This window comes from Melanostigma gelatinosum (genome assembly GCF_949748355.1).
Source record: "Melanostigma gelatinosum genome assembly, chromosome: 22".
NCBI lineage: Eukaryota > Metazoa > Chordata > Actinopteri > Perciformes > Zoarcidae > Melanostigma > Melanostigma gelatinosum.
Genome location: NC_136655.1, coordinates 16260050 through 16283537, shown reverse-complemented (window position 1 = coordinate 16283537; position 23488 = coordinate 16260050). Strand labels below are relative to the sequence as shown.

The window sequence follows — 23488 nt, the reverse complement described above, 5'->3', positions numbered from 1 at the left end:
TTCACAGTCTTTGCTGTGGTTCTGTGCCACCCTCTCTAATATATTTCAATGCAACAATTTAAACTTATTACAAAGCATGTAATGACAGCTTGAAGCCGAACAATTGGAATGTAAATCTCACAAGTGCGTGTTATGTTTGGACTCTGCACAAAGGAATTGATGAAAGATTTACGAAGCGAGTACAATTTATCACAGTCATATATTACTGTAAACGTTAGGAAGAATGAGAGTGAGATTTCTATAAGATAAGAGCCTCTTGCCAAAACAATGTTTTAGCGCTAAGATGCCGTGTGTACAGATGGAGCCGTCACTCAAAACAGATGAATCACTGTCCAAATCCCTCTTTTATGAAGCTGTGTCCTCTTGGCCCTTATCTTATATGTACAAAGCTTGATCTAATATGAACGCACACACATGTTCTCAGAGGCCTTACATAATGTCTTCATGCTGATGTGAACAGTGTGTTCACACCTTCGTGAGAGGCAGCTCCTGCCAAGATGATGCAAACGGCAACCTGTAATTAGATTTGACGCCAAGTGTTTGACGCCTTGTGATTATGTAATACATTCATATCATGTCAAAAGAATAGATCAAGTGTAATGAGAATAAATTCTCGCATACGTGACGTTTGTACACAGATCAGTGATTGTACAATACAGTTTATTTTGCTTTTGAAAATCTAGGCTTGTCTCATCCAGCATTCGTAGCTATACCTACGAAAAATAACGTGCCGTAATCCGTGGGTATCCCACGAAATCAATATTATTCATGAACCAGGAAGTATAAACACCGCAAAATCCCACACAGGGTGGGCCAACAAAGAGCAATCTTTGAGCCAGGACACTGCTGTTCGTTTCCCCGTGTGAAATGATAAGTTTCCTGTGAAAACAGCTGCAGCTGTAGACCAGCAACTTCTTGCAAGATTTTTTGATTACATCTACTGTAGTAATTCACTGACTATGAAGAAGTTCCTCATACAACCACACTTCAAACAATCCAAACTATTCCTTGAAGATGTGGAGAATTTCAGTATTAAACACATTATAAGTAGGATTAAATAACCCCCCTAGTGATGAGTAGAAGTGTCACAATAATAATATGTTAGTCACAATATGTTTACAATATTCTTACTTATAGAAGATATTATGTGTTACAGTATATTAACTAATTGAATGTATTAAATCATAAAAGTATAGTCACTAAAGGTATTAAAACACTGTAAGAATAGTTTGAGGGTCAGACAGGGATTCTGAGTGAGACATGCTCCGAATGGAGGATGTGGTCAGTGGGGAGGACAAGCTGACCAGAGGTGGAGTCAAGACAGATGTTTTTCAATGAGCAAAGCTGTTTTGCTAAAGGATCGATCCAGGGAGGGGACAGAAGTCAAATGGAGCCAATCACTAATCGCCACGTAGGGTCATTCAGATGTTTTATGACTGTTTCGGACATTTCCAACTGTCGGGGCATATAAGAGACTGTTCTGGAGAGAATTCCTCAGACCACATCCGCTCTCGTTTTTCAGAACCTGAATTCAGACCTGTGAGTGAGATGCGTGCGTGTGGTCTCTGTTCTCGAGAACATTACTGTTGATGGTTGATTCAGTTTGTAAGTGAACTTTGTGTAGTACATTAAATATTGTTTAATTTTGAAACCGGATCCAGTTCCGTTTTTCTGATGCGCGTTCACAGTAGGAAGCTTGAAGCAGAAATCTCCCTGCAGCCTGTTGAAGCCTCGCATCCTTCTGTTTAAACCCTAACAAAGGGAAGGTCCAAGTCAATACAAGTCTGTCTGAATGCCGACCATTACCAAGGATAGTTCCAGTTTATTATGACTTGGTTCCTCTTTTTGTAGTTCTGGCCATCATCTCTAACGGTTATAATAACATTGTACTCACTAAAGTGATTGCTGAGATCTGGAAACATGGCTGTCACTTACATCACTACAATGGACTTTGACAGGACAAGAAACCCAAGCAGTCAAGCATTTAGATGGGCTGGAAACATGGCAACAGTGTAGTCAGATTATCTCAACCGGGGAAGTGGTGGAATGTAATTTAGTACATTTACTCAAGTACTGTACAAAACAATAAAAATGTAAAATTACAGCCAAAATGATTAGCCACTTAAGCGATTGACAGAAATGTAACAGGCAACTAACAGGCAACTGTCATATTTCTTTTCATGTTACAATGGCCTCAAATGTGAGGATTTTCTGATTTTCTTTTTAATTATTTTGTATTTATTTGTAATAATTTTGAGGTTTGGGCTTTTGTTGGAAAGAAAATTGTTACGGCATCCCTCGTTATTTTCAAAATTTTTACAAACCAAACAGTCAATCGATTAATGGAGGAAATAATCAGCAGATGAATCCATAATGACAGTAATCATAGTTAAATATAAGCTCCACCTCTAACTTCAACAGTAAAATCCTGTTTTTTACATTAATGCATGAGTTATAATAATCTATTGATATAGAGGGGACATTTTTCTACATTGAGTGCTCCAACTTTGAATACTTGGTCCTGATTATACTTACATGCTTCTTCTAAGTAACATTTGCTGATTAGCTCATTTGCGCTGAGCTATCATACGGCAGAGTTTCATAACCTTAACTATTACCTGGGAATGTTGCTGCTTTAATTCCCACTGGAGCCATGAAAATAATACTCATGGAAATCGTACTGACACGGGTCCTGAGCCAGGAAGTTGCCGGAGCGTCTCACATGGAAAATGAACTGTGGCTCCCGATGCAGAAATGGAAAACTGCAGGACCATTTATGGGTTGTGGTGCGGTCGAGAAATGGGCTCTCAGTGCAATCAGAGATAATCTGGGATCCTCGGGTTCCTCAGGGTTTTCAGCTAATCTCCTCTCGAAACATTTGGAGGCTTGGACAGAAGGGGGGGGGGATTTTAAAACATTCAGAGCATTCATACCTGACGGAGTGAGTCAGTCTGGTGAGACAAGCAAGGAGGATGCCAGGCCGGCTATTTTAGACTTCGCCTGATCTGTTTGTGAATGCGTGATATGCGGAGAGGATTCCTGTTTGATAGTCTGGTGACTGAGAGAAAAGCTACATCAAAGTGGAGGCATTCCTCCCCAAATGTGGCTCCCACTCAAAGTAATATGGAGAAATGCACCTCAAGGTGCCTGATAACCATCTTGTTTGTAAGTTATTATGTCAGTCCTGGCAGGTCATCATGTGCCCTCAAAAGCACTGCTGCTTTACCACTGAACTTTACCTCAGCCAAAGTCAGCATATAAAGTGATTACTCACTCCCACCGACCCGCAACATGAAAAACACATGAAAGTTTGGCATTACAGACATCCAAGCAAAACTCCCGTTAGCTCAGAGTGAGCGGTCGCCAGCTCATACCTCCAAAGCTCTGGGCCTCTCCAGGAGGAAATGAAAGCCTGACTTCTCTAGAACACAGAACTCCACTGTATATATCTTGAAGGATAGATACCATTTCACTGAATGTCACACACTTAACATTTATTGTATTCCTGCACCACTCTATTCTAGAAAATGTACAGTCCTGTGCCTTTTATTCTCAAAGAAGTTGCTTGTTGCTTATACAGGGAGGGAAATGAATACTAGTCTTACCTGTGAAACCTTACAGGCGTGATCTAATAGCATAAGCCTGCCCACCATATTAGCAGACACTTTACTGTACGTCACAGGACTGCAGTTTATGAGATAAAGACTTTGTGTTTTGAAACATACTCCTGTAGTAACAGACAGAACAAAATGCCACTTTCAGGCCTGCTTTTGTTTTGTGTAAAACATCCCTGAGGGGAATCATTTTCATCATGCTTCTTTTTTTTAAACACATGAATGTTTTAGTGAGCCATTAATTGCTGTCAAAGGCTTTTTTTCCTCTTTCCCACCATCACATGTCATATCCCGAGGCGAAAGGAAATCCACGAGACAAAGTGATGCGACTTGTCTGAGAGAGAAGCGCACCGAGCTGACAGCACCTTTCGGCAGCCTGTGAGCAGTGACTGAACAAGTTCTCGATCTGTCAGGAATGAGCAGGGCAGAGTGTATTTTGATATAAACATGGAGTCCTGGTTTTGATGGAGGGGGTGCTGTGAACCCGTTCGACCTTCGCTCGTCCACGGTTGCCCCCGAGCGCTATACTTTGCTGGTCAGATTTGGGTCTTGAGCTCATTGTGTTACTGGCCTTGGGTGTGGATTTGTTAAACCAATCTGAACGTTTCATACGCAGAGAGTTTCCAGTACTTTCCAGCATCAAACCCACCGGGGGGGGATAAAAGAGTCGTTGTTGCGTTTAAGTGATACAGAAGCATTAGAAGACACAGAGAAGCTACACAGCATGAAATCCTCCACGCTTCTGCATGCTAATCACATAGACAATCCCTCTGTTCTATTATCTCCAGCCTGTGTGGGGCTGTGTGGCCTTTTTACCATGCACAGGCCATGAGAAACTGAATTTGTCTCCCACATGGTTCCCCAGCATCGACAGAGGCTCCTCAGCAAGTGGCACAGCGTTGTTGTGCTCTATGAAACAGGCTGCAGAGGGTGTTTTTTCTCCAGCTGTTTTAATGACCTTTTTTTCAAAACAGTCCTTGCATGTCAAACCTCTTCGTCAGTAATATCCTTCGCTGGCAAGGCCGGCAACGTTCTGTCAGTTTAGACTGGCCTTTGTCCCAGCAACAGCAAACAGCAACATTTCCGTGTCAATGCAGCAAACTCGTGTTTCTTCCCAATCGTTGGTACTGGATAAAGCCGGATTATTTATATCATTGTTTGAGAAGTAGTCAACATTTTGGGGAATACGAATTTTGAGGCAATTCAGGACGAGTCTTTGGGTGGTGTCTACAATAATAACCAGTCTTTTACTTTAACAGCAGAGCTTTTTATTTCCTAAGCTTTGCTGTTTGACTTTCGTCACAGACCTTAGCAGCACCCATCTCACTGACTAATGTTGATGTTCAACTTCCATTAAAGTAAATTGGCAACTGTGCGGAGAGCATGAGCGAATGTTTGGAGAATGCTCTCAGTTTTCTGAGAGGCAGACGTGAGGCCATTACTTGGTGCTGCCAAGCAGACAAATGAAAAGGGAAGAAAGTCAGCCTCGCTCCAGCAAAGATGAAATGTTTCACAGTTAAAAAGCTCGGTGAAGGCTGAAATGAAGCCGTCTCTCTTTATTTTCTTTCAAGTTCTCCTTTTCATTACCATGCATCGCCCCTCTGTGGGCTAAAGCAGGGGTGTCAAACATACGGCCCGCGGGCCGGACCCGGCCCACCACGTCATTTTATGTGGCCCACGAATCCGCCAGCAAAAAAAAAAAAATAATATTTTTTTTTTTTTTTTTTTTTTACAAAAATTTAAAGTTAGATGTGAAAATAAAAATATCCCCATGGTCGAAATTATGAGATAGAAAGTCGAAGTGATGAGATGGCATGTTGTCTGTGTGCCGACATTAAAACTATCACAACAGGTGGACAGGAGATGCAACAGCCCATAAAGAGGATTTCCAACAAGTTTCTCAACATGCGTACTTCTCTGTACTGAAACGTCATCAGTCTCAGCCCAAGTACTGTTCCAATTCAAAGTTCACATCGAGCCAAGCACGGCCCTAATGCCCGGATGTGGCTCGCTCTGCCCATTTTACCCGGGATGCATCGGAGGTGACTTGTCTGTACTTGGGACAGCCAAATATCCCAGAATGCATTTTGCACCAGCAACAGGAAACAATGGCGGAGGAGAAATCACACAACTGGAAGTACGTGTTGTGGAAGTCACAGATATCCCGGGAAACTAAACTAACTATGTTAGGAGTACCGTAGTTACATTTACACCGTCTTACATTTACAACCGGCCCTTTGAGGGCGACCGTGATGCTGATGTGGCCCCAGAGTGAAAATGAGTTTGACACCCCTGGGCTAAAGCCTACAAACTGAGCAGCCCTTTCACTTTTAATTCCTTTCAACCCAATCTGTTCATTAAGACGTTTGAGAGGCTCTTGTGGACCATTTGTCAGGTCTTCCAAATGTGAATCACAGACCTGACAGAGTGAGGTTCTTCTTTCATTCAGGACTCCATCAACAAATAACATAGTTCAAACAGGGACCAGGCAGCGATGTCGCAGTTTAAAAAACCCAACAAATCCTAACTTATTCTTGCACCGCAAATGTTTCTCTTGGCACTTTCATGAAACTGAGTGTTTCGTTAAGAGTTAAGCATGCTCATAAATCAATAGGTATCTTCTTTTTTCTGCCTTCGTTTGGGAATCTCTTCCAATCAGTGTCATGTGAGTCATACGACATAGCCCAATGTGCAAGCTATTCTGTCTATTTTAAATTCTACTGAAAGAATAGTTTGACATTTTGAGAAACATATCTAATTGCTTTGTGGCTGAGAGATTGATAATAAGATCCAGCTGTCGCTTAACTCTTCAAATACCTACTCACTATGAAGCTACAGCAGCTTAGTTAAGCATGGACGCTGGGAGCTGGTTAGCTTAGTTAAGCATGGACACTGGGAGCTGGTTAGCTTAGTTAAGCATGAAAACTGGGAGCTGGTGAGCTTAGTTAAGCATGGACACTGGGAGCTGGTTAGCTTAGTTAAGCATGAAAACTGGGAGCTGGTGAGCTTAGTTAAGCATGGACACTGGGAGCTGGTGAGCTTAGTTAAGCATGGACACTGGGAGCTGGTTAGCTTAGTTAAGCATGGACACTGGGAGCTGGTGAGCTTAGTTAAGCATGGACACTGGGAGCTGGTTAGCTTAGTTAAGCATGAAAACTGTGAGCTGGTGAGCTTAGTTAAGCATGGACACTGGGAGCTGGTTAGCTTAGTTAAGCATGGACACTGGGAGCTGGTGAGCTTAGTTAAGCATGGACACTGGGAGCTGGTGAGCTTAGTTAAGCATGAAAACTGGGAGCTGGTGAGCTTAGTTAAGCATGGACACTGGGAGCTGGTTAGCTTAGTTAAGCATGGACACTGGGAGCTGGTGAGCTTAGTTAAGCATGGACACTGGGAGCTGGTTAGCTTAGTTAAGCATGAAAACTGGGAGCTGGTGAGCTTAGTTAAGCATGGACACTGGGAGCTGGTTAGCTTAGTTAAGCATGGACACTGGGAGCTGGTGAGCTTAGTTAAGCATGGACACTGGGAGCTGGTTAGCTTAGTTAAGCATGGACACTGGGAGCTGGTTAGCTTAGTTAAGCATGGACACTGGGAGCTGGTGAGCTTAGTTAAGCATGGACACTGGGAGCTGGTTAGCTTAGTTAAGCATGAAAACTGGGAGCTGGTGAGCTTAGTTAAGCATGGACACTGGGAGCTGGTTAGCTTAGTTAAGCACGGACACTGGGAGCTGGTGAGCTTAGTTAAGCATGGACACTGGGAGCTGGTTAGCTTAGTTAAGCACGGACACTGGGAGCTGGTGAGCTTAGTTAAGCATGGACACTGGGAGCTGGTTAGCTTAGTTAAGCACGGACACTGGGAGCTGGTGAGCTTAGTTAAGCATGGACACTGGGAGCTGGTTAGCTTAGTTAAGCACGGACACTGGGAGCTGGTTAGCTTAGTTAAGCATGGACACTGGGAGCTGGTTAGCTTAGTTAAGCATGGACACTGGGAGCTGGTTAGCTTAGTTAAGCATGGACACTGGGAGCTGGTGAGCTTAGTTAAGCATGGACACTGGGAGCTGGTGAGCTTAGTTAAGCACGGACACTGGGAGCTGGTTAGCTTAGTTAAGCATGGACACTGGGAGCTGGTTAGCTTAGTTAAGCACGGACACTGGGAGCTGGTGAGCTTAGTTAAGCATGGACACTGGGAGCTGGTTAGCTTAGTTAAGCACGGACACTGGGAGCTGGTGAGCTTAGTTAAGCATGGACACTGGGAGCTGGTTAGCTTAGTTAAGCACGGACACTGGGAGCTGGTTAGCTTAGTTAAGCATGGACACTGGGAGCTGGTTAGCTTAGTTAAGCATGGACACTGGGAGCTGGTTAGCTTAGTTAAGCACGGACACTGGGAGCTGGTTAGCTTAGTTAAGCATGGACACTGGGAGCTGGTTAGCTTCGTTAAGCACGGACACTGGGAGCAAGCAGACGTCATATAAAACATGAAACCAAAAGTCCAGTTACAAATCTTACAGATCTTTATTGTTCTTTAATTACATACAGTTCGTAGCAATCAAGTTGCTTTTCTTTTCTTCTCTTTTTCACACATACAGAAACCTTCTTTTTCATCTTCCTTCCCCTACGTACTTTTTCCTGTCCATTACACTCACTTGATTTATACCACCTATCATCTATACGCAAGATATCACATCAACTTATACAGGAAGTTAATGGAGTTAAACACATTGCGATGACAATCTATTTCAGTTCCAAAACATCTTTTTCCAGCTTTTTTCTTTTCCTTCCAGCCTTCCACCGACTTCTCTTATTTCCATCAACCAGTCTTTTATACGTTCATTGTCTTGTCCCCCAGGACAGGTAAATATGTCCTGCTGCCTCTACTGGTGCACGCAGTGTCCACAACTAAAGCTCCATGCAAGATGCTACACTGAAAGGTAATCCGTTTCATTTTGAAAAGTCAGCTTTTTAAAAACCAACATGGCTCAGTTCAAAATTTTGTTTCAAAACAAAACTCCTGCTCTCTTCTCTGATCAGATGATTTGCTACCACTACACCTCATAGTAATTTGTTTTCAAAAAGAGAGACTGAAGTCTCATTTGTCACTGGATTTAAATTAATGCCTGCAGTGAATAAAAAAAAAAGTGTCCAGGTCCTAACATCTGTCATTAAAGGAATGTATAAAAATAAGAAGCGTCTTCTGATTCATCAAAATTCAGACTTTTACAGAGAAATTTGTAGCTTTGTGTAGTACATCCCATCCTTTAGGGATTCTCCTCCTTTCCTGCCTGCTAAAAATGCTCAAAATGTCAAACAACTTCACCTAAAAGCTAAAACAGTGCTGCTTTATGATACCTAAACAAAATACTAAAATAAATCTTAGGATATAAAAATGTAAAACTTTCATTAGTCCATCAAAAAAGGTCTAAAATAATGCTGAAATATGAAATTAATAGTAAACAACAGTAAAGGATTGAATGCACCACCTCTATCTTCAAGAAATCCACACACTCGCAACACACAGATCCATGTGTGAAATGTGTGTTTGCTTCTCATTACGCTTCCCTTTTTAGACTGGTGGAAGCCGTGCACGTCTCTCCAGAATACTGTGTCTCTGTGCGGTGCACTTGGATGGAGGGGTAAGGTAAATAGCTGCCGAAGAGGACAGTAACACAGAACACTGTAATAATACGCACATAAATACAAGTCCCAACATCTATGTACAAAAATAAATCAAAGTGTCCAAACAGGAGTCCATTGTCTCCTTCCACCTCAGTTCACACCATAGTCTCTTTTCTCTTCCCTAAAGAACACGGAGACTTCTTCTCCTTTTTGGTTTTGTGCGATGTGGACAAGGACAGCGGCGACGAAGATGAAGTTGTCGTCGATATAGATGAGGAGGAGGAGCGGGAGGAAGGGGACGTCGTGGTGGGGCTGGGGGTCGTGCTGTTGCACGGTGAGCTGGGGGCGGACTGAGAGGCCGGCTGCAGGCAGTTCTCGTCCGCTTCCTCCATGTGGACGATGGCGGAGACGGAGGACGGGCGGCGCTTGGAACGGGCGTCGTTCGCCGACGGGGAGGGAGTGGAGGGCTCGCTGAGGGGCCGGTGGACGGAAATGGCGCTGCGGAGGCAGTTGAGCCACTGCTGCTTGTGGAAGACGTCGTTGACCTGCAGCGTGTGGGACTGTGCCTGGCTCGGGTCTTGGGAGCGCACACGGAAAATGTTCTTGGCTGTGGAAGGAAGTGGAGAAAAGTAGGATGAGCAAACTGCTATACTTGAGAGAAGACGATGTATATTCATACATCAACAGCTATAAACGTTTTGACTCTGGCACAACCCTCACCTTTGTCTGCGTTGCTGAAAGCGCCCCTGAAGGAGCCGCCCATTCTGACATCTCCATCCTGCAGGTCCTCCAACACAAGGTCATGCACTGGGATCGGCTGCCGGTAGACCTGGAAACACTGGCGCTCGTTCCTGGTGACGGGGCGGGTCAGGACTAGCAGCTCGGTGAACAAGAACACGTGCAGCTTCTGGAGGGAAACAACAAAAACAACCACAACAATTAAAACCACACATTTGACATAACCACCAATAAAGTTAGCAAAGTGCATACTGGCATGTTTAAATCATTGGCTCGTTGGAAGCCGGCGAAGCAGGTTATAAGCCTAATTGCCTTATATGGGATGTGAAGCTTGTGGTGATTTACTGGAAGAGGCAGCCAAAGGAGCAATGTGTGCGCATTGTGCTCACCGTGCCGCTCTTGTTTCGGAGCTCTCCGTGACACAGCAGGCTCTTGCACTGCTCAACGAGAGGGTCTCTCTGCCTGTCGTCCAGATACTCCAGCTTGTCGATGTAGTACCGGCACTCAGACTCTCCCTTCTTCATGTTGATGTCAGACAGCACACCCTGCATGATGGTGATCTGAAGAACACAAGGAATGAGAAAATGAACCTCAGCCACGTTTGTAGATCCACGTCCTACGTTTGAACAGATCTGGGCCCTCGACTCACTGCTTCCTCCAGACTGGCGGCGTCCGGGTGCTCTGGTGGAGTGTGTCTCAGTATCTCTTTGAGCAGCAGTGGGTACTTGACCAGGCGGGAGCGCGGGATGTCCAGGAAGCTCCACAGGTCCAGCTTCCTGCTGAAGGGCGACTCAAGGCAGCGCTGCAGGAAGTCCTGCACCCTCCGGTCCTGCTTCTTCTGGTCCAGCAGTGCCTTGGCTGCCAGCTGGTTGCTGCAGTAGTTATTGTAGGCGTTAAGCCGAGGCAGCTGCAGGGGAGACGAGACACTTACTTATGCTGCCTTTCTTACTGGAAACCCAGCTGAACGTCAACAGAATGAAAAGAGGTCGAAGCACTTGGTGACGGGACACTTACCCAGTTTACTACAATCTGTCCGATCTGGCCTACGGTCCCATCTGGCCCCGTGGCTTTGGCAAGCTGCACCAGGAGGTCCTTGTGCAGAGGGATGTAGGTATCCAGGTTGCCGAAGATGTGAGTGAGCTCCTCCTCTGACATAATGGAGAGCTTCAACATCGGGTCATGGTACGCCTGTGTACAAGAGGAGAGCCAAAACGTCAAATGACAACATCCCATCAGGCAGAGGGGGGGGGGGGGGGGGGGGGGTGCTAAGAATAGCTTGTGAAGAGCCGTGAGGGTACAAGAGAAAGACAGAGGAGTAACTCTTTTTATAGCTCCTGGCTTGGCTGTGTGGAAGGCCTGCCAGACTTTGATTTAATCTGTTTGCTTAATAAGTACTCCATGTTAAAAGTACAAACCTTGCGTGCGAGCTGGAGGTCCTCAATCAGGTCCTGCTCTCCGCGAGACAGCTCAAATATGGCCTGAGGAGGGGGAGGCACAAATAGATACTTTTCTTTAGCAAAACACACGAATCAGAATGTCATTACATTATCGCAACTGATGGCAATTAGACTAAATGGTAAAACTGTCCTGGTGCAAACAACAGAGGCCAACTTTGAAATCTGTCTGGCTGCTCTGTGTTGATGGCTTCTGAGAGTTGGCTTAGATGTCTGGCATATGCACCACAAGTTGGGATGTCGGGCCGGAGAGCGCCGGTTTGTTAGCTTGTCAGGTCTATGTGAGCTCACACAGATGGGGAAATAAGCCCGGGATGGCTTTTAGACCTACTTAGACTATCCGACACGAATACTACAGGGATGTGTGAAACCTGTATGTAGACAGGTAGAACTAACCACTGTCTGGATTTCTAACTTGGCTCACTCATGTATCCACAGCTACACTTCGCCCCTTGGCGTCCCAACCATGCTCTACAATGCACTTGCTGTTCCTACTGTATGTTCATGTGCTGATTCTCACCTCCTGCCGCTTGATCTCTTTGGTGGAGAAAGTTCCCTTCTGGTGGACGTCTAATGTCTCCGACCACAGCATGCTGTTCCTTCTTTTGGGTGGCGTGGGGGCTGCTGCCTTGCTGCAAGGCTTCTGGGGCGCGCCCGGTGACTTGCCATCGCCCCGGAAGGAGGCCTGGAGATGGAAAAGAGGAAGGGAGTCAGACAAGTGGAAACAGAGTTGTTTGGTGCAACAAGCAGAGCAGCAAAGAGGTGCGCGTTGAGTTCCCCTTCAGTGGGATGTCAGGGGAGCTTACCTGGATGGTTTGGCCGAAGCGCCGGACGGCCCCATTCTTCACCGGAGAGATGAGGTTGGCTAGCGACGTCACCCTGCCGAGAGGACGGACACGCTTTGTGCTGGGTTCCTGAAGGAGGAGGAGAAAAAACGGAAGGAGAGATTAGTCAGGCAATTTCATCGTAGTCAAAGAAAAGTCCGAACTTTTCATTCAGCTCGCAGCAAAGCAGAGCGAATCGATCGGCAATGCCAACTGCCAGATTTCCACAGACCTCAGCTGTTAAGTGCAGATGCTCCCATGTGACTCCCTTGTGATAAACCGCATCAAGTCCGGTCATAAATCCTCATTATTGACTGAAACCGGAGTAGCCGGAGCCGAGGTTGAGCCACAGACAGACAGACTGGCGGACAGACAGAGATACTGAGGAGGAGGAAGCAGCTCCAGCAGCTGTTGGCTCCATTATGTGAAGAGTCCCAGAGCCAGCCCACTGAGCACAAAGACCCTTTCTGGCCACTGATCTGGAAGGGGGTCTGGAGGAATGCCAGGAATGCACGAGACCCTGCTCTCAGCTGTTCAACACCCCTCCCTGCGCACACTCTGCTACTATCTGGCCTGACATCCGCTACAGCCCCACTTCTTGGGAGCGGATCTGGTCCATCACTCAAACAGCGTGAGATAAACGCTTCGTGATCGCTGCAACTCATTACCTGCCTTCCCAGGGACACCTTTCCCAGTGTGGCACTGTGTCAGGACTGTGGGGTCATTCGGGGAAAAGGAGCAGCAGCGGTCGTGTCCCCTCTCTCGTGTGCGCATAGTGCGAGTCGAGACAGGCTCTCCAACAGGCCTTGCGTGAGAGCAGAGCTACACCTGGGCCAGGTGAAACTTCCCCTCACTCAGCCCTGAGGCTGGGAGAAAGGAGATAGCTGCTTGGCCTCGTGCCAACAACAACAGGCCACAAATCAAAGAGCTGGAGATCTGAGGTAATGATTTCAGCCCACAGAGCCTCTTCAGGAGATGAGACCGTCATAATTAGCATCTCTGAACATTTGCACTCCCCGCAAAACATTTTAGCATTTTGAGAAATTCACACTAATGAGGACTTGCTCTCTGGAATCGAGCAGAGCCGTGTGTGTGTGTTTCTCCTGACTCAGGCCAAACGGGATTTTGCCTTGGCTCAGCGAATCTGGGAAACAGAGCAGGCACTGAGGCTGGGCGCTCTGCAGACACAGCTGTGTAACAGATCCTCTCCGTCTGCTGCGGTCGACTCACGGTCTGCTCTGGGTCTCCACATTGGACCAGAGAATCCAGACAGCCTTGAGAACTTAGCGAGCCCTCTAGTGGCAGCGGCCAGCAAAGAGAGGGTGACTGCTTTGACTGTGCTCTACATGCAAAGGGGGCCAGACGTCTATAGAATCTAATATGTGACCTTTTAATAACAGCAGACATCGTAATAAAGTGGGTGGGGGTCTCCAAAGTCAATATTGGAAATGCGTGTTGGCCATTCTGCACTTCCTGTCTTTTGGGAACCAGCCCCAGAACAACAATGGGCCACACTCTTTGTTCATCAGCTGTGAAGTGAAAAAGTGCAGACGGACGGGGAAAGTTGCTATTTCTGGCAGTTTGATCTGTTCTCACTTCAGGAAACCAGACGGACCCGGAGTTAGTGCTGCAATGTTGGATAGACATACATGTGCTCCTTAAACTCCGAACCTAAGATTACAACCTCATAAACATCAGGAGATTTTTTCCCAGGGATCCCAAAAGAGCTTCCTGTGCTCTCGCTTTGATGTAACCTCGTGTGTGCTGTGAGCTCATACCCCAGATGTGTCCCTGGGTTTTACAGCACTGCATGAGTTGAACAGTCAGAATGAAAGGAGTCGAGCACGGTGCGTTTAAGCTAAAAGGACTGTCTGGAGTTTGCAGTTCTGCGGGAACAGAATGAACTTCTGCTTCATCAGGTGGTTTACTGTCAATGAAACCACATCTTCCCTGAAATCCCTGCCGAACGAGAACCGTGCAACCCTTTAACAGGGGAAGGAAGGGGCTGAAGCGCTGACTTTTTACAAGTACAGAGAGCACACCTGGGTTTCAACCGCCTTTAACTGCTGCATCAAAGATAACCTGGTTACAGTTCAAAAGTAGCTCGGGAGGTTGTTGAATGAGGGCCCCCCCCCCCCCACTGTCCCGATCTCTCCCCATATCCTGACTAAGGCTGAGCTGCCTGCTGTGGCGGGATGCATATTTAAGGGGGAATACACAACACTGAGGGGGGTCTGTTCGCGATTAACAACTTCCTAGGTGCAGTGTGATCCAATGATTAACATTTCCAGGTTTAGCAGTATCTCAAACATTCAAAGTCCAAAGTCTCATCTTAAAAGGCACAATGTGATTAAAAGCACACACAAACACGGTGCGCCCATGCGAGATAAAAACAGGGTTAGGCACTGATTCATTCACAATCTCACACAAAAGGCTCGACTTCATCTCAAGGAGCCGACAAACATTCAGCGAAACCCTCAGGAAACAGTAGAAAGACTGCATCTCACCTCAGAGTCTTTGTTGGCTTGGTTCTGGCAGTCTATCACTTGCAGAGTCCGTTTGATAGGCACCAAGCTACCCAGTTCATCGTAAGCCACCATAGCTTTCAATGAAAACACAATATCCGTTTTTTGTTTTTTAATCCTGCCGAGTCAGCTCCAAGTAATCCACATCAGAGAAAAAGTTGAGTAAAATCGAGGGCTGTGTGGGGAAAAAGAAAACCCTTCAATAAATACATACACCTCCCCATATAAGCTCTGAAGGCTTCCCTCACACACTCTTTCTAAACTTTGGTCTGAAGCACACTGAGGGAGGGAGGGCTTTATACCAGCAGGACAGACAGGGAGGAGCAGCCTCTGCTCAGCTCTCATGGCTGCAGATGAGGCGGGACCGGCTTTACTTGGAAGTGAGGAGAAGCTGCACGCAGGCTCTGTTGACACTCACAAGTGAAAACAGTAGTGAGAAGTTTGTAAGATCACAGGTTAAGCTTACTGCAAAACGGAGTTTACGCAAACAACTCCGATGAGGGCAGGTGAACGTTGGAAAAAGACTGAAGCTTATCTAACAGTCTCAGGGAACTGGGCTAAGGTCTGCAGTGAAGCACGTAGAAAGATCACTCTTTTATTTATTTTTATTTTGTGCAAATGTACTTCTGTGCCGGTGAAAAAAGCTTCAGCTGTGAGAACTTTATTTGCCGTTGAAATAAACACACGGCAGAAACATTGTCGGTAATGATTCCACACATTTGGTGAGAAGAGAGATGTAAATAAATGAAACGACTGATGCTGCAGCTGAACAGCTTTAGCCTCAAAGACATGCAATATACAGTATATAACAAAAATCTGGAAACAGGCGTGCCAACTCATCAGGGGTGAAAAAAGGTGACAGACGCAAACCTGGGAATGCACTGGCAGCTTTGCTGAACAACAACACACAGTAGGAAGAGTGGACCGACCCTTTCCCAAAAGGCAACAGGCAACAATGGGCAATAAACATTTATTTTTGCTCTGAAATTGAAAATACCAAAAACACAAAAGAGGCATTATTTTGTCTCGCCTTCTACCAGATTCTAGTATCAGGTACTACAACCACTGAAGCTAAACGCGTAGTTCTGTTTAACAGACTAATTAACGAACTACAAAGTCATTGTTACTTGTTAGCTAATTATCAAAGCAGGTCTGCTTTTTAAACAGAGCTGTTGTCAGTCTGATCAGCTGACCCGAGGGAGGTGTCAATTAGAATATCAATGGCGGGTGTGGGGGGGGGGGGGGGGGGGGGACCTGTTTAATGAATACCACTGGGGGGGAAGGGTTGTGTGCAACTGCCACCCATATGTTGATTGGTCTAAGAGTGGGGGAAAAGGGCAGCATGTTGATCAGTTTCAGTAAAGACAAGAGTTGTGAGGCCAAAATGAAACTCGTGGCTTTTGTTCGTGCATTTGTGCACACACCCTCGGGGGGATTCACCCGGACAGGCGGATGCACACATGCTTGAAGGACGACCACACCTGTAGCCATTACTCTACACGTCCCCTCCACCCCTATACAGCTCGTGCACAAATGCACGGCAAAAAGTGGAGGTGTTAGATCTGACGGAGCGGCTAATGTGGAGGTGCTGCAAGGCAGAGCGTCACAATGTGTGTGTGTGTGTGTGTGTGTGTGTTTTAGGGCAAATGGACAAGCCTGTTCGCGGCTCTGCTTCATCCCCCTGGGTCAATACACAGGTGTGAACCAGGACAGGGGCTTCATGCTGTGTGTACATGTGTGTGTGTGACAGAACACAGATGCTGATGGAGGCGTCTGGATATTGACGCCTTGCTCTTTGTTGACGGAGCGGTCAGGAGGGGCTCATCACCAACAGGATGGAGAGTCTGGGTTACATGACCCGCTTGCACCACCAAAACAAAGTGGAGTGAGATCACAAGTCAAGTGACTTCAGCATCAGAAAAAAATACATGTCGGGCTCAAGTGAGAGATAAGACAGCAGAGCTGAAAACTATGCAGACTGAGGAGTCAGAGAGGCTCTAATAAAAAAAGTGAATCTGTGTAGTGTGCGTGCCTTCAGCAGACAGACGACGCGTGAAGCCCAGCTGTTACTCACTGCTGCACGGGGAGACCTCGGGCTGAATCAGCTGTGCGTCTGGTCCCCTCGCTATAAACACTGAACAACGTGGCTCAGCCTGCCCGGCCCTCGTAGGCCCCCCCGTCACTCCGAGCTGCAGCTGCAGTGCAGCCGGGATTTACGCTACACAACACACATACACACGGCAGTCTGAGTAATGCAGTTTCACCGCCGTCTAACATATGCCGTGCCAGGGACGGACAGGGCCCCGAGGCCTGAGGGGCCGAGCTCAGCTAAACCTTCACATCAGCAGCACAGGGCCGAAATTACAGCTTCGGTGCAGAGAAACACTGGCGAGTGCCGACTGACTTAAAGCAACAAGAGGATGGGTGGACGTGCTGCTGCCCTCTGCTGCTGCAGGTCAGCAACGGAAACATTTTCCTGCAACAGCTGACCGCAGATCTGCCACTTCATTGATGTCACTCTCCTCTATTGCAGACTGAAAATGAGTTTGGAAATGAATGAATGAATTTTATTTATATAGCGCTTTTCACAGACAGTACTATCACAAAGTGCTTAACAGAGCAGACATTTAAAAGCATAAAAAACACAATGTGACCCTAGGGTCAATAAATTATCTACACATGTCAGTCAGTGTGTGCGGTGACTTCTATTCAGACAACACATTGTGTTGCACGGTGTTTTTCCTGTCCTGGTGTTGTTGAAGGCAGAGGAGTGTTTACTGCTCCCTCACAGGCTGCATCACCGAAGAGTTGAACTCCTATTTTGAAGTCTTAAAGCTATAGGTAATATAGGACAATTGTCATGGCCAGGTGTGGCCTGTTCTGTCACTATTTCATGACCAATGATGCCGACAATAGGATTCTAAATCTTATATTTGCAGTTGGTAGCTGGTCCATGGAACTCTCAGCATGCGGACCAAAGCGGTTTCAATGCAAGTGAAGGAAGCCATTATTAGGTTAAAAAAAACTTAACAAACCTATCATTCAGACAGCAGAAACATTAGGATTGACCAAATAAACAGTGAAAATGGCTGTAATTCCCAAACAGTTATTGTGATATTTTTGTTATATCTATTGAATTAAAGCTGAAAGTCTACACTTCAACCACATATTGACTACTTCAATTCAAATCCATTGGAGTCGTGTAAAGAGGCAAAATTAGAAAAATGGTGTCAAAGTCCAAATACATATGGCCTCGACTGTATATTAGAAACCTTTTTTGTTATATTTGTTGAAACTCTCATTGCACAGCAATCAATAAATCAAATGCAATGACAAAGAAAAAGAAAAAATTCCATCGTCTGTGGCTGCTGCATGACTTTAAAAAGCCCGTCCAATCATATCATTGGGCTCCAATGTGATGATTGGACAGGCTAACTGTCTATCTACCTGATCACATTCTGCAAAGCAACAGCTGTGAGTACTAACAACAGCCATGTTGTTTGTTTACGTTCATAATAATAATAGTTTTGCAGACTTTCTCGCAGCTTTTGAAGCTGCTTTCATTGGAAAAGAGTTGGCAGCGCTGGGCTGAGGTTTTAGGTTGGATACTTTTTTTAAATCTAGCGCACTCTTGCTAGTTGCCGACCCCAGCTTCAATGAAGCGCGTGGGACACTCGCTTTGGATCACAGTACCTTAAGTCGTATTCTCAGATAGCAATATTATATTATACGTTTCATAATATCTGACATCTGACTGAGGTTGAAACAGTTTAAAGCTACGACTACAGTATTGAAAACCACAAATGTGTTAACTGTTAGTTTACATCGGATATTATTATGCTGTTTGTTTTGGTAGTAGTTTAACATGCTACAGTGCTGCCAACATGTAATCTAACATACTTCAGTTATAACATTTTATAGTTACACATTATTTAAAAAGATATCAGGTATATAATAATAGTGTAATACTGAAATTGTGATTTTGTCTGAGATGATTATGGTCAATCTCCTTATTTGCTCACATGCTTTATGAAAAGCATTTTGCTGAACATTCATTTATTTATCCACGCAGTGGATTAATGTTTCAAATATATGAAGAGAGACCGCTTGTTTGATTACAATATGTTGCACAATCGTTTATCAGCACTACAAGAGCATTTTTTTTCTTATAATGGAAGCATTTGTATTTGTTATGTTTCTCTAAGTTGAATTTTAAAAGAACAAGTATTGAGGGTGAAGAAGAAGGAATCCATAACAACGTACCCTCTGCTTGTAAAGTTCAGAGCCACCACCCCGGAGGGTTCAGGAGTACGCTTGGGTCTAAATCTAGCCCCCAGTTAGGGCGGGACTGAGACTTCTTAACTCCTATTAATGCAAGAAGTCTCTGTTCTGAGGGCAAAGAACTATAAATACCTCCGCCCCTCTGTGGCTACAATTAAACAAAGATGAAGTGACGGAAGATGTAGACAGTGATCTCATCACACAAGGGCCTGTAGAAACAATAAAAACCAGACTGACATGCTACGGTTACTCAACACACTGGGTCCTTATGTCAGTGTTCACACACCCAGAGGAGCGCTGGTTGCTACCAAACACAGGCTGGTAACCAAGACTCTCAGTGAAACCGCCGACGCTTTAAGATACCGGCAGAGCCTCGGCTGCCGGACGTAAACAAGTCACCGGCACAGACACATATGAACACAGGGCTGTTCTGTAGTCAGGGCACAGGTATATTCATAGATCATATGCATATCTTTTTTCCCACTAAAAAACATCGTTCAGTCGAAACATGCAGCGTTTACCGTAAAATTAAAGTGGAAATAACTTTGGTTATCCAGCGGCAACCTTTTGAGGAAATTCTTTCATTTACTGGGAAATTCTTATCATAGACGGTATAGAGTGGTCTCACCTACATCACGATCTCCTTAGTTACGAGGTCTGTCCGCCATGTTGGAGTACATACAGATCCTACATGGCGGCGAGTAAACAAGGAAGTGCGGTGAAAATACCATACTTTGAATCACTGGATAGTGCATCAAAGGTTCGCTACCTGGCCAAATTGAAGGTTATTGGTAACTTGGATCCCTATACGATGAGTGCAGATCGTTTCAGTGCCGATCCTACTTATCTTCCATCGGTAAACTACGCCAACATCTACACGTATCTCGTGAACACCCCCAGTCCTCACACAAAAGACGAGTTGGAGTGCTACAAAGGGCTCGACGCTTATAATCAGTTTGTCAGTGGATGGGTCCGAGACGTCAAAGCAACGGTCGTCGAGAATTCTCATCTCGTCATTGGGAGGGTAAATATATACAGATCTGGTCCGATATTTAGCAATATTCAATGTTTACTCAGTGCAAACAGACACGTGTGTTTGTTTACATTGTACATGCATGTCATTGTGTGCGTGTGTGTGTGTAGGAATTAACTTTCAACTAACCCCTAACTTCATCCCCCCCCCACACACATACATATATATATATATATATATATATATATGATCTGACGTTAAACTCATATCAAGCAATGCTGAGGCTGCATCTCTGTGTTTCGCCTGTTGTACACGCTCGACACGTCTCTGGTACCGACTGCTGTCACGGGCCGATGAAGCTTCGGTAACCTTCTCATGTCCAAGTTTAATTTATATTTCCTTTATTAAATACTGTTCACAAACGAATTTGTAAATAAAATCACTGACCACTTATAAAGTGATCCGCACATACTCTAGTGTACGCCAAATTCCATTCCTTTATATCTCGAGAGATGCGTGACAGCCATTTCTGGCGACGTCTCTTGGATAGCTCCTTCGTGTCATTTCCTTGATGTGTAATGACCGCTGGCAAACCAAAGAATGATTTCTTGTCTCTATCAGCTCTGCTGCCACAACCAAAGACAGCACAAAAGTTCACCACCGATAGGTTATGCGACTCAGCCGTGCATGCCAGTGGCTTTGTGTGTCCTCCAACATGGCCGACAGCTAAACTGTGACGTCACACGAGACCACTCCATTGTTTGCTTTAAAAGCCCCCCCCCACACACGCACTCTACAGTTCCACTGTAGAGTGTGATATGTTGATGAGGAGTTGATGCAAATTTCTGCCATCTACTAACGTCTTCTTGTTTTGGATTGTTAGGCTCTGAAAAATTAAGATAAAAAACAATAAATCTGCATCCTACTTAACAATGAAAATGATTGCTTCTTGCAGCTGTAATCATAGCAGATCTTACTCAACACTACACAACAAAACTGAGACAGTGCTTTCTGAGACCATTCCTTGCAACTCTGACGTTTACTTAACAACTCCATTTGGAGTAGGAGCCAAAGAGCAGCAGTACACCAGCGGGGATCTCTGCTATAACGGCCTCGGTGTGGAGGGAGTTCACTGTGCTGCAAGCGGCTCAATTGGAAAAGAAAAGAGTCAGAGCAGAACACTGATATGAATCAAGGAGTGGCCCCCGGGAGTCTCCACAACACTGTCAGAGCTTTGTTTAGTTAAGTCAGAGCAACTCATCCAACTGGTTCCAGAAGTCCAGACTCTGCTAATCCCGCTCACGTGGGCGCAGGACAAAAACAGCCTGCGTGATGTTTGGTCCATTGGTGCAGCACATTAGCATGATAGGAGGTTTAAACACAAATGGGTCAAAGAAGAAAGAGAGAGAACTCAGATTTGAAATGAAGCCGGGACACTTTGAGACACTTTTGTACCCTCATGGCTGGTAGAACAGGTTGAATGCGCCTGAAGCTAAACGGTGTTCAGTTGTGACAGGATCATCCTCAGTTGGTAAAGCCCGGGCTGATCGTTGTGCTCATTTTTACACCCACACACCAAACAAGGTGTGTTTTCTAACCCAGTCGGTCCCGCCTTTCAGTTTCACCAAAGCAGGTTCCAGATGTGGCGGCAGACCTCATCGGGCTCCTCACCAAACAACGTGGGCTTTATCTAGAAGTCTCCGTGATAAAGACTAGTCCTTTTGACGATACGCTCTGAATAAACAGAAGAGGCGCATACTTCAGATATGGCCAGAGATCAGATATGGCAGCCAGGTTTTTCAGCGTTTCTGTTGACATCACAAGTGTCTTAACAACGCAATAAACGAGAGCAACGTGAGACAGTGGAATTTATATTTCACGCCTAAAACCCTGTCGGAGAACATTCTGGAGCAACTTCCAGTCACCACATCTCTTCTTCTTCGTCCTCTTTAAGTCAGAAAACACGATGTATTACCGTTAATAATTGAATGCAGGAAAAGCTGACCCTGGATCTGCCATGAATGATCCCATCTCTTCTCTGCTGAGATCTTGATAGACCGCCTCTTGTAAGCTCTTTGTGACAGTGTTTTCAAGTGTCAAACTGGTTCGTTACCCTTAAAAAGGTTCTCAATACGGAATTCAGATCACATCTGTTTCCAACATACGGCTCTTAACCTGGTGATGGCTGAGCCGATGGCTAACGCTAACGGCGCTAACAGCGCAAACAATGGCAACGGTGCTGGCAGAGCTGACAGTGTTTACCTGAGGGGTAACCGGAGGGCGGGCGCTACGCTTCTGCAAAGACACTGTCGGACGGGACAGCGTTATCAGTAGTTTAGCTTAGCTGTAACCAGTGAGGCACACTCACATGCACCAACATGCCGAACCACCCCGCTATGTAAGCAAAGCACAGAGACATTCAGATGACAAGACTACAACACACACAGCGGGAGAGGGACTCCATTCTCTGCTCAGGTAGACACTATCACTATATCTTTACACAGCAAACCGTTGTTTGCTGCTACATTAATGCTCTGAATGCTGTATATTGCAACTTTTGTTTGGTTTATGGCACACAACGCGTTTGCTTGCACAGTAAAATGCATATGATGCTATGTAGCCTGCAGAAAGACTAACAAAGCCACTGGCCTGTAGTTGGAGCCCATTGCAGTGGATCTGTGAGTTGAGTGTTAGCTTATTCAGTGCTTCCCACAAGTGGGGCTCCATGCTGAGTGGATTGTGAGAGTATCGCAAGTGTGTCGAAGAACTTTGTAAAAGAATAAATAACTAATATAAACCTCAATGTGAAGTGTAGCAAATATATACGGCTCTTTTTTTCTAAACCATTGTAAGAAGCCAGGCCTGCTTGATAACGTCCCGCCTCTCTTTATAGTCTCCCCTTTCACCAAAGCAACGGTTTTACTGGCATTACCTGTATGATATTAAAATGTTATTATAGTTTCTGACAGATGGCTTTATCGGATGGAGTTTTAAGCCTCAATTGGACATTGATTATTCTTGACTTCTTATTTGTCATTCAATGACTGGTTTATGAGTGAATCTATGAATGGACTGTGACTAAATAACAAAAGAAATAAGTAAAAACCCATTCACTGATTCAGAAAGTGGGCTTTATAGACATCCATGGGTCTTTGAAGCAGCACTAAGGTCTTCCAGCAAAACCAGAAAATGTGCATGGTTTCATCTTCCACAATGGATTTTCTTATGACCTAGAAAACAGATAAACAACTTTCTATCAAAATGGGTTTTCCTGAAACTAAATCTTACCACCAGGTGTTCTCTAAAATGCAATTTAGTTCTCTTTAAATAGCGCGGTAAGCCCTGGTGTTTTCTAAGCTCACCGAGTGTCTGGCGACGTGCGTTTACCTTAAAGTCGAAGCTGCAGAGGCTAACTGCGTCGCCGTCATCCTTCTCCCTGCGTTTCCGCTTCTGTGGAGAGATAAACAGGC

General features: G+C 45.3%; 1 protein-coding gene across 3 annotated transcripts; it reads right to left on the bottom strand.

The window, feature by feature from the left end:
* Positions 1–8136: 8136 nt before the first annotated feature.
* net1 (neuroepithelial cell transforming 1) lies at positions 8137–23469 on the bottom strand. Of its 3 annotated transcripts, none has more exons than XR_013773028.1 (10): positions 14747–15015; positions 12222–12329; positions 11936–12100; positions 11377–11439; positions 10976–11149; positions 10611–10868; positions 10351–10521; positions 9944–10130; positions 8957–9830; positions 8137–8924 (listed from the first exon to the last, which is right to left on the bottom strand). XR_013773028.1 is itself a non-coding variant. In XM_079294763.1 (10 exons), the coding sequence occupies exons 2-10, from the start codon at positions 14837–14839 to the stop codon at positions 9379–9381; spliced, it is 1671 nt and encodes a 556-aa protein (XP_079150889.1). In that variant the 5' UTR covers positions 14840–14939; positions 23406–23469; the 3' UTR covers positions 8137–9378. The 3 variants fall into 3 exon arrangements, 2 of the variants coding, with proteins under 2 accessions (XP_079150889.1, XP_079150888.1); XM_079294763.1 differs by adding an exon at positions 23406–23469 and having other exon boundaries at positions 8137–9830; positions 14747–14939; XM_079294762.1 differs by having other exon boundaries at positions 8137–9830.
* Positions 23470–23488: the final 19 nt, after the last annotated feature.

Bases quoted from the DNA above. Each gene is read 5' to 3' on its own strand.
- net1 (XM_079294763.1), bottom strand. From the start codon at position 14,839: ATGGTGGCTTACGATGAACTGGGTAGCTTGGTGCCTATCAAACGGACT. The intron at 12,330-14,746 runs GTGAGATGCAGT...CTCCTCCTTCAG, and splicing joins AAGCCAACAAAGACTCTGAG to GAACCCAGCACAAAGCGTGT. The intron at 11,150-11,376 runs GTTTGTACTTTT...TCTTGTACACAG, and splicing joins ACCTCCAGCTCGCACGCAAG to GCGTACCATGACCCGATGTT.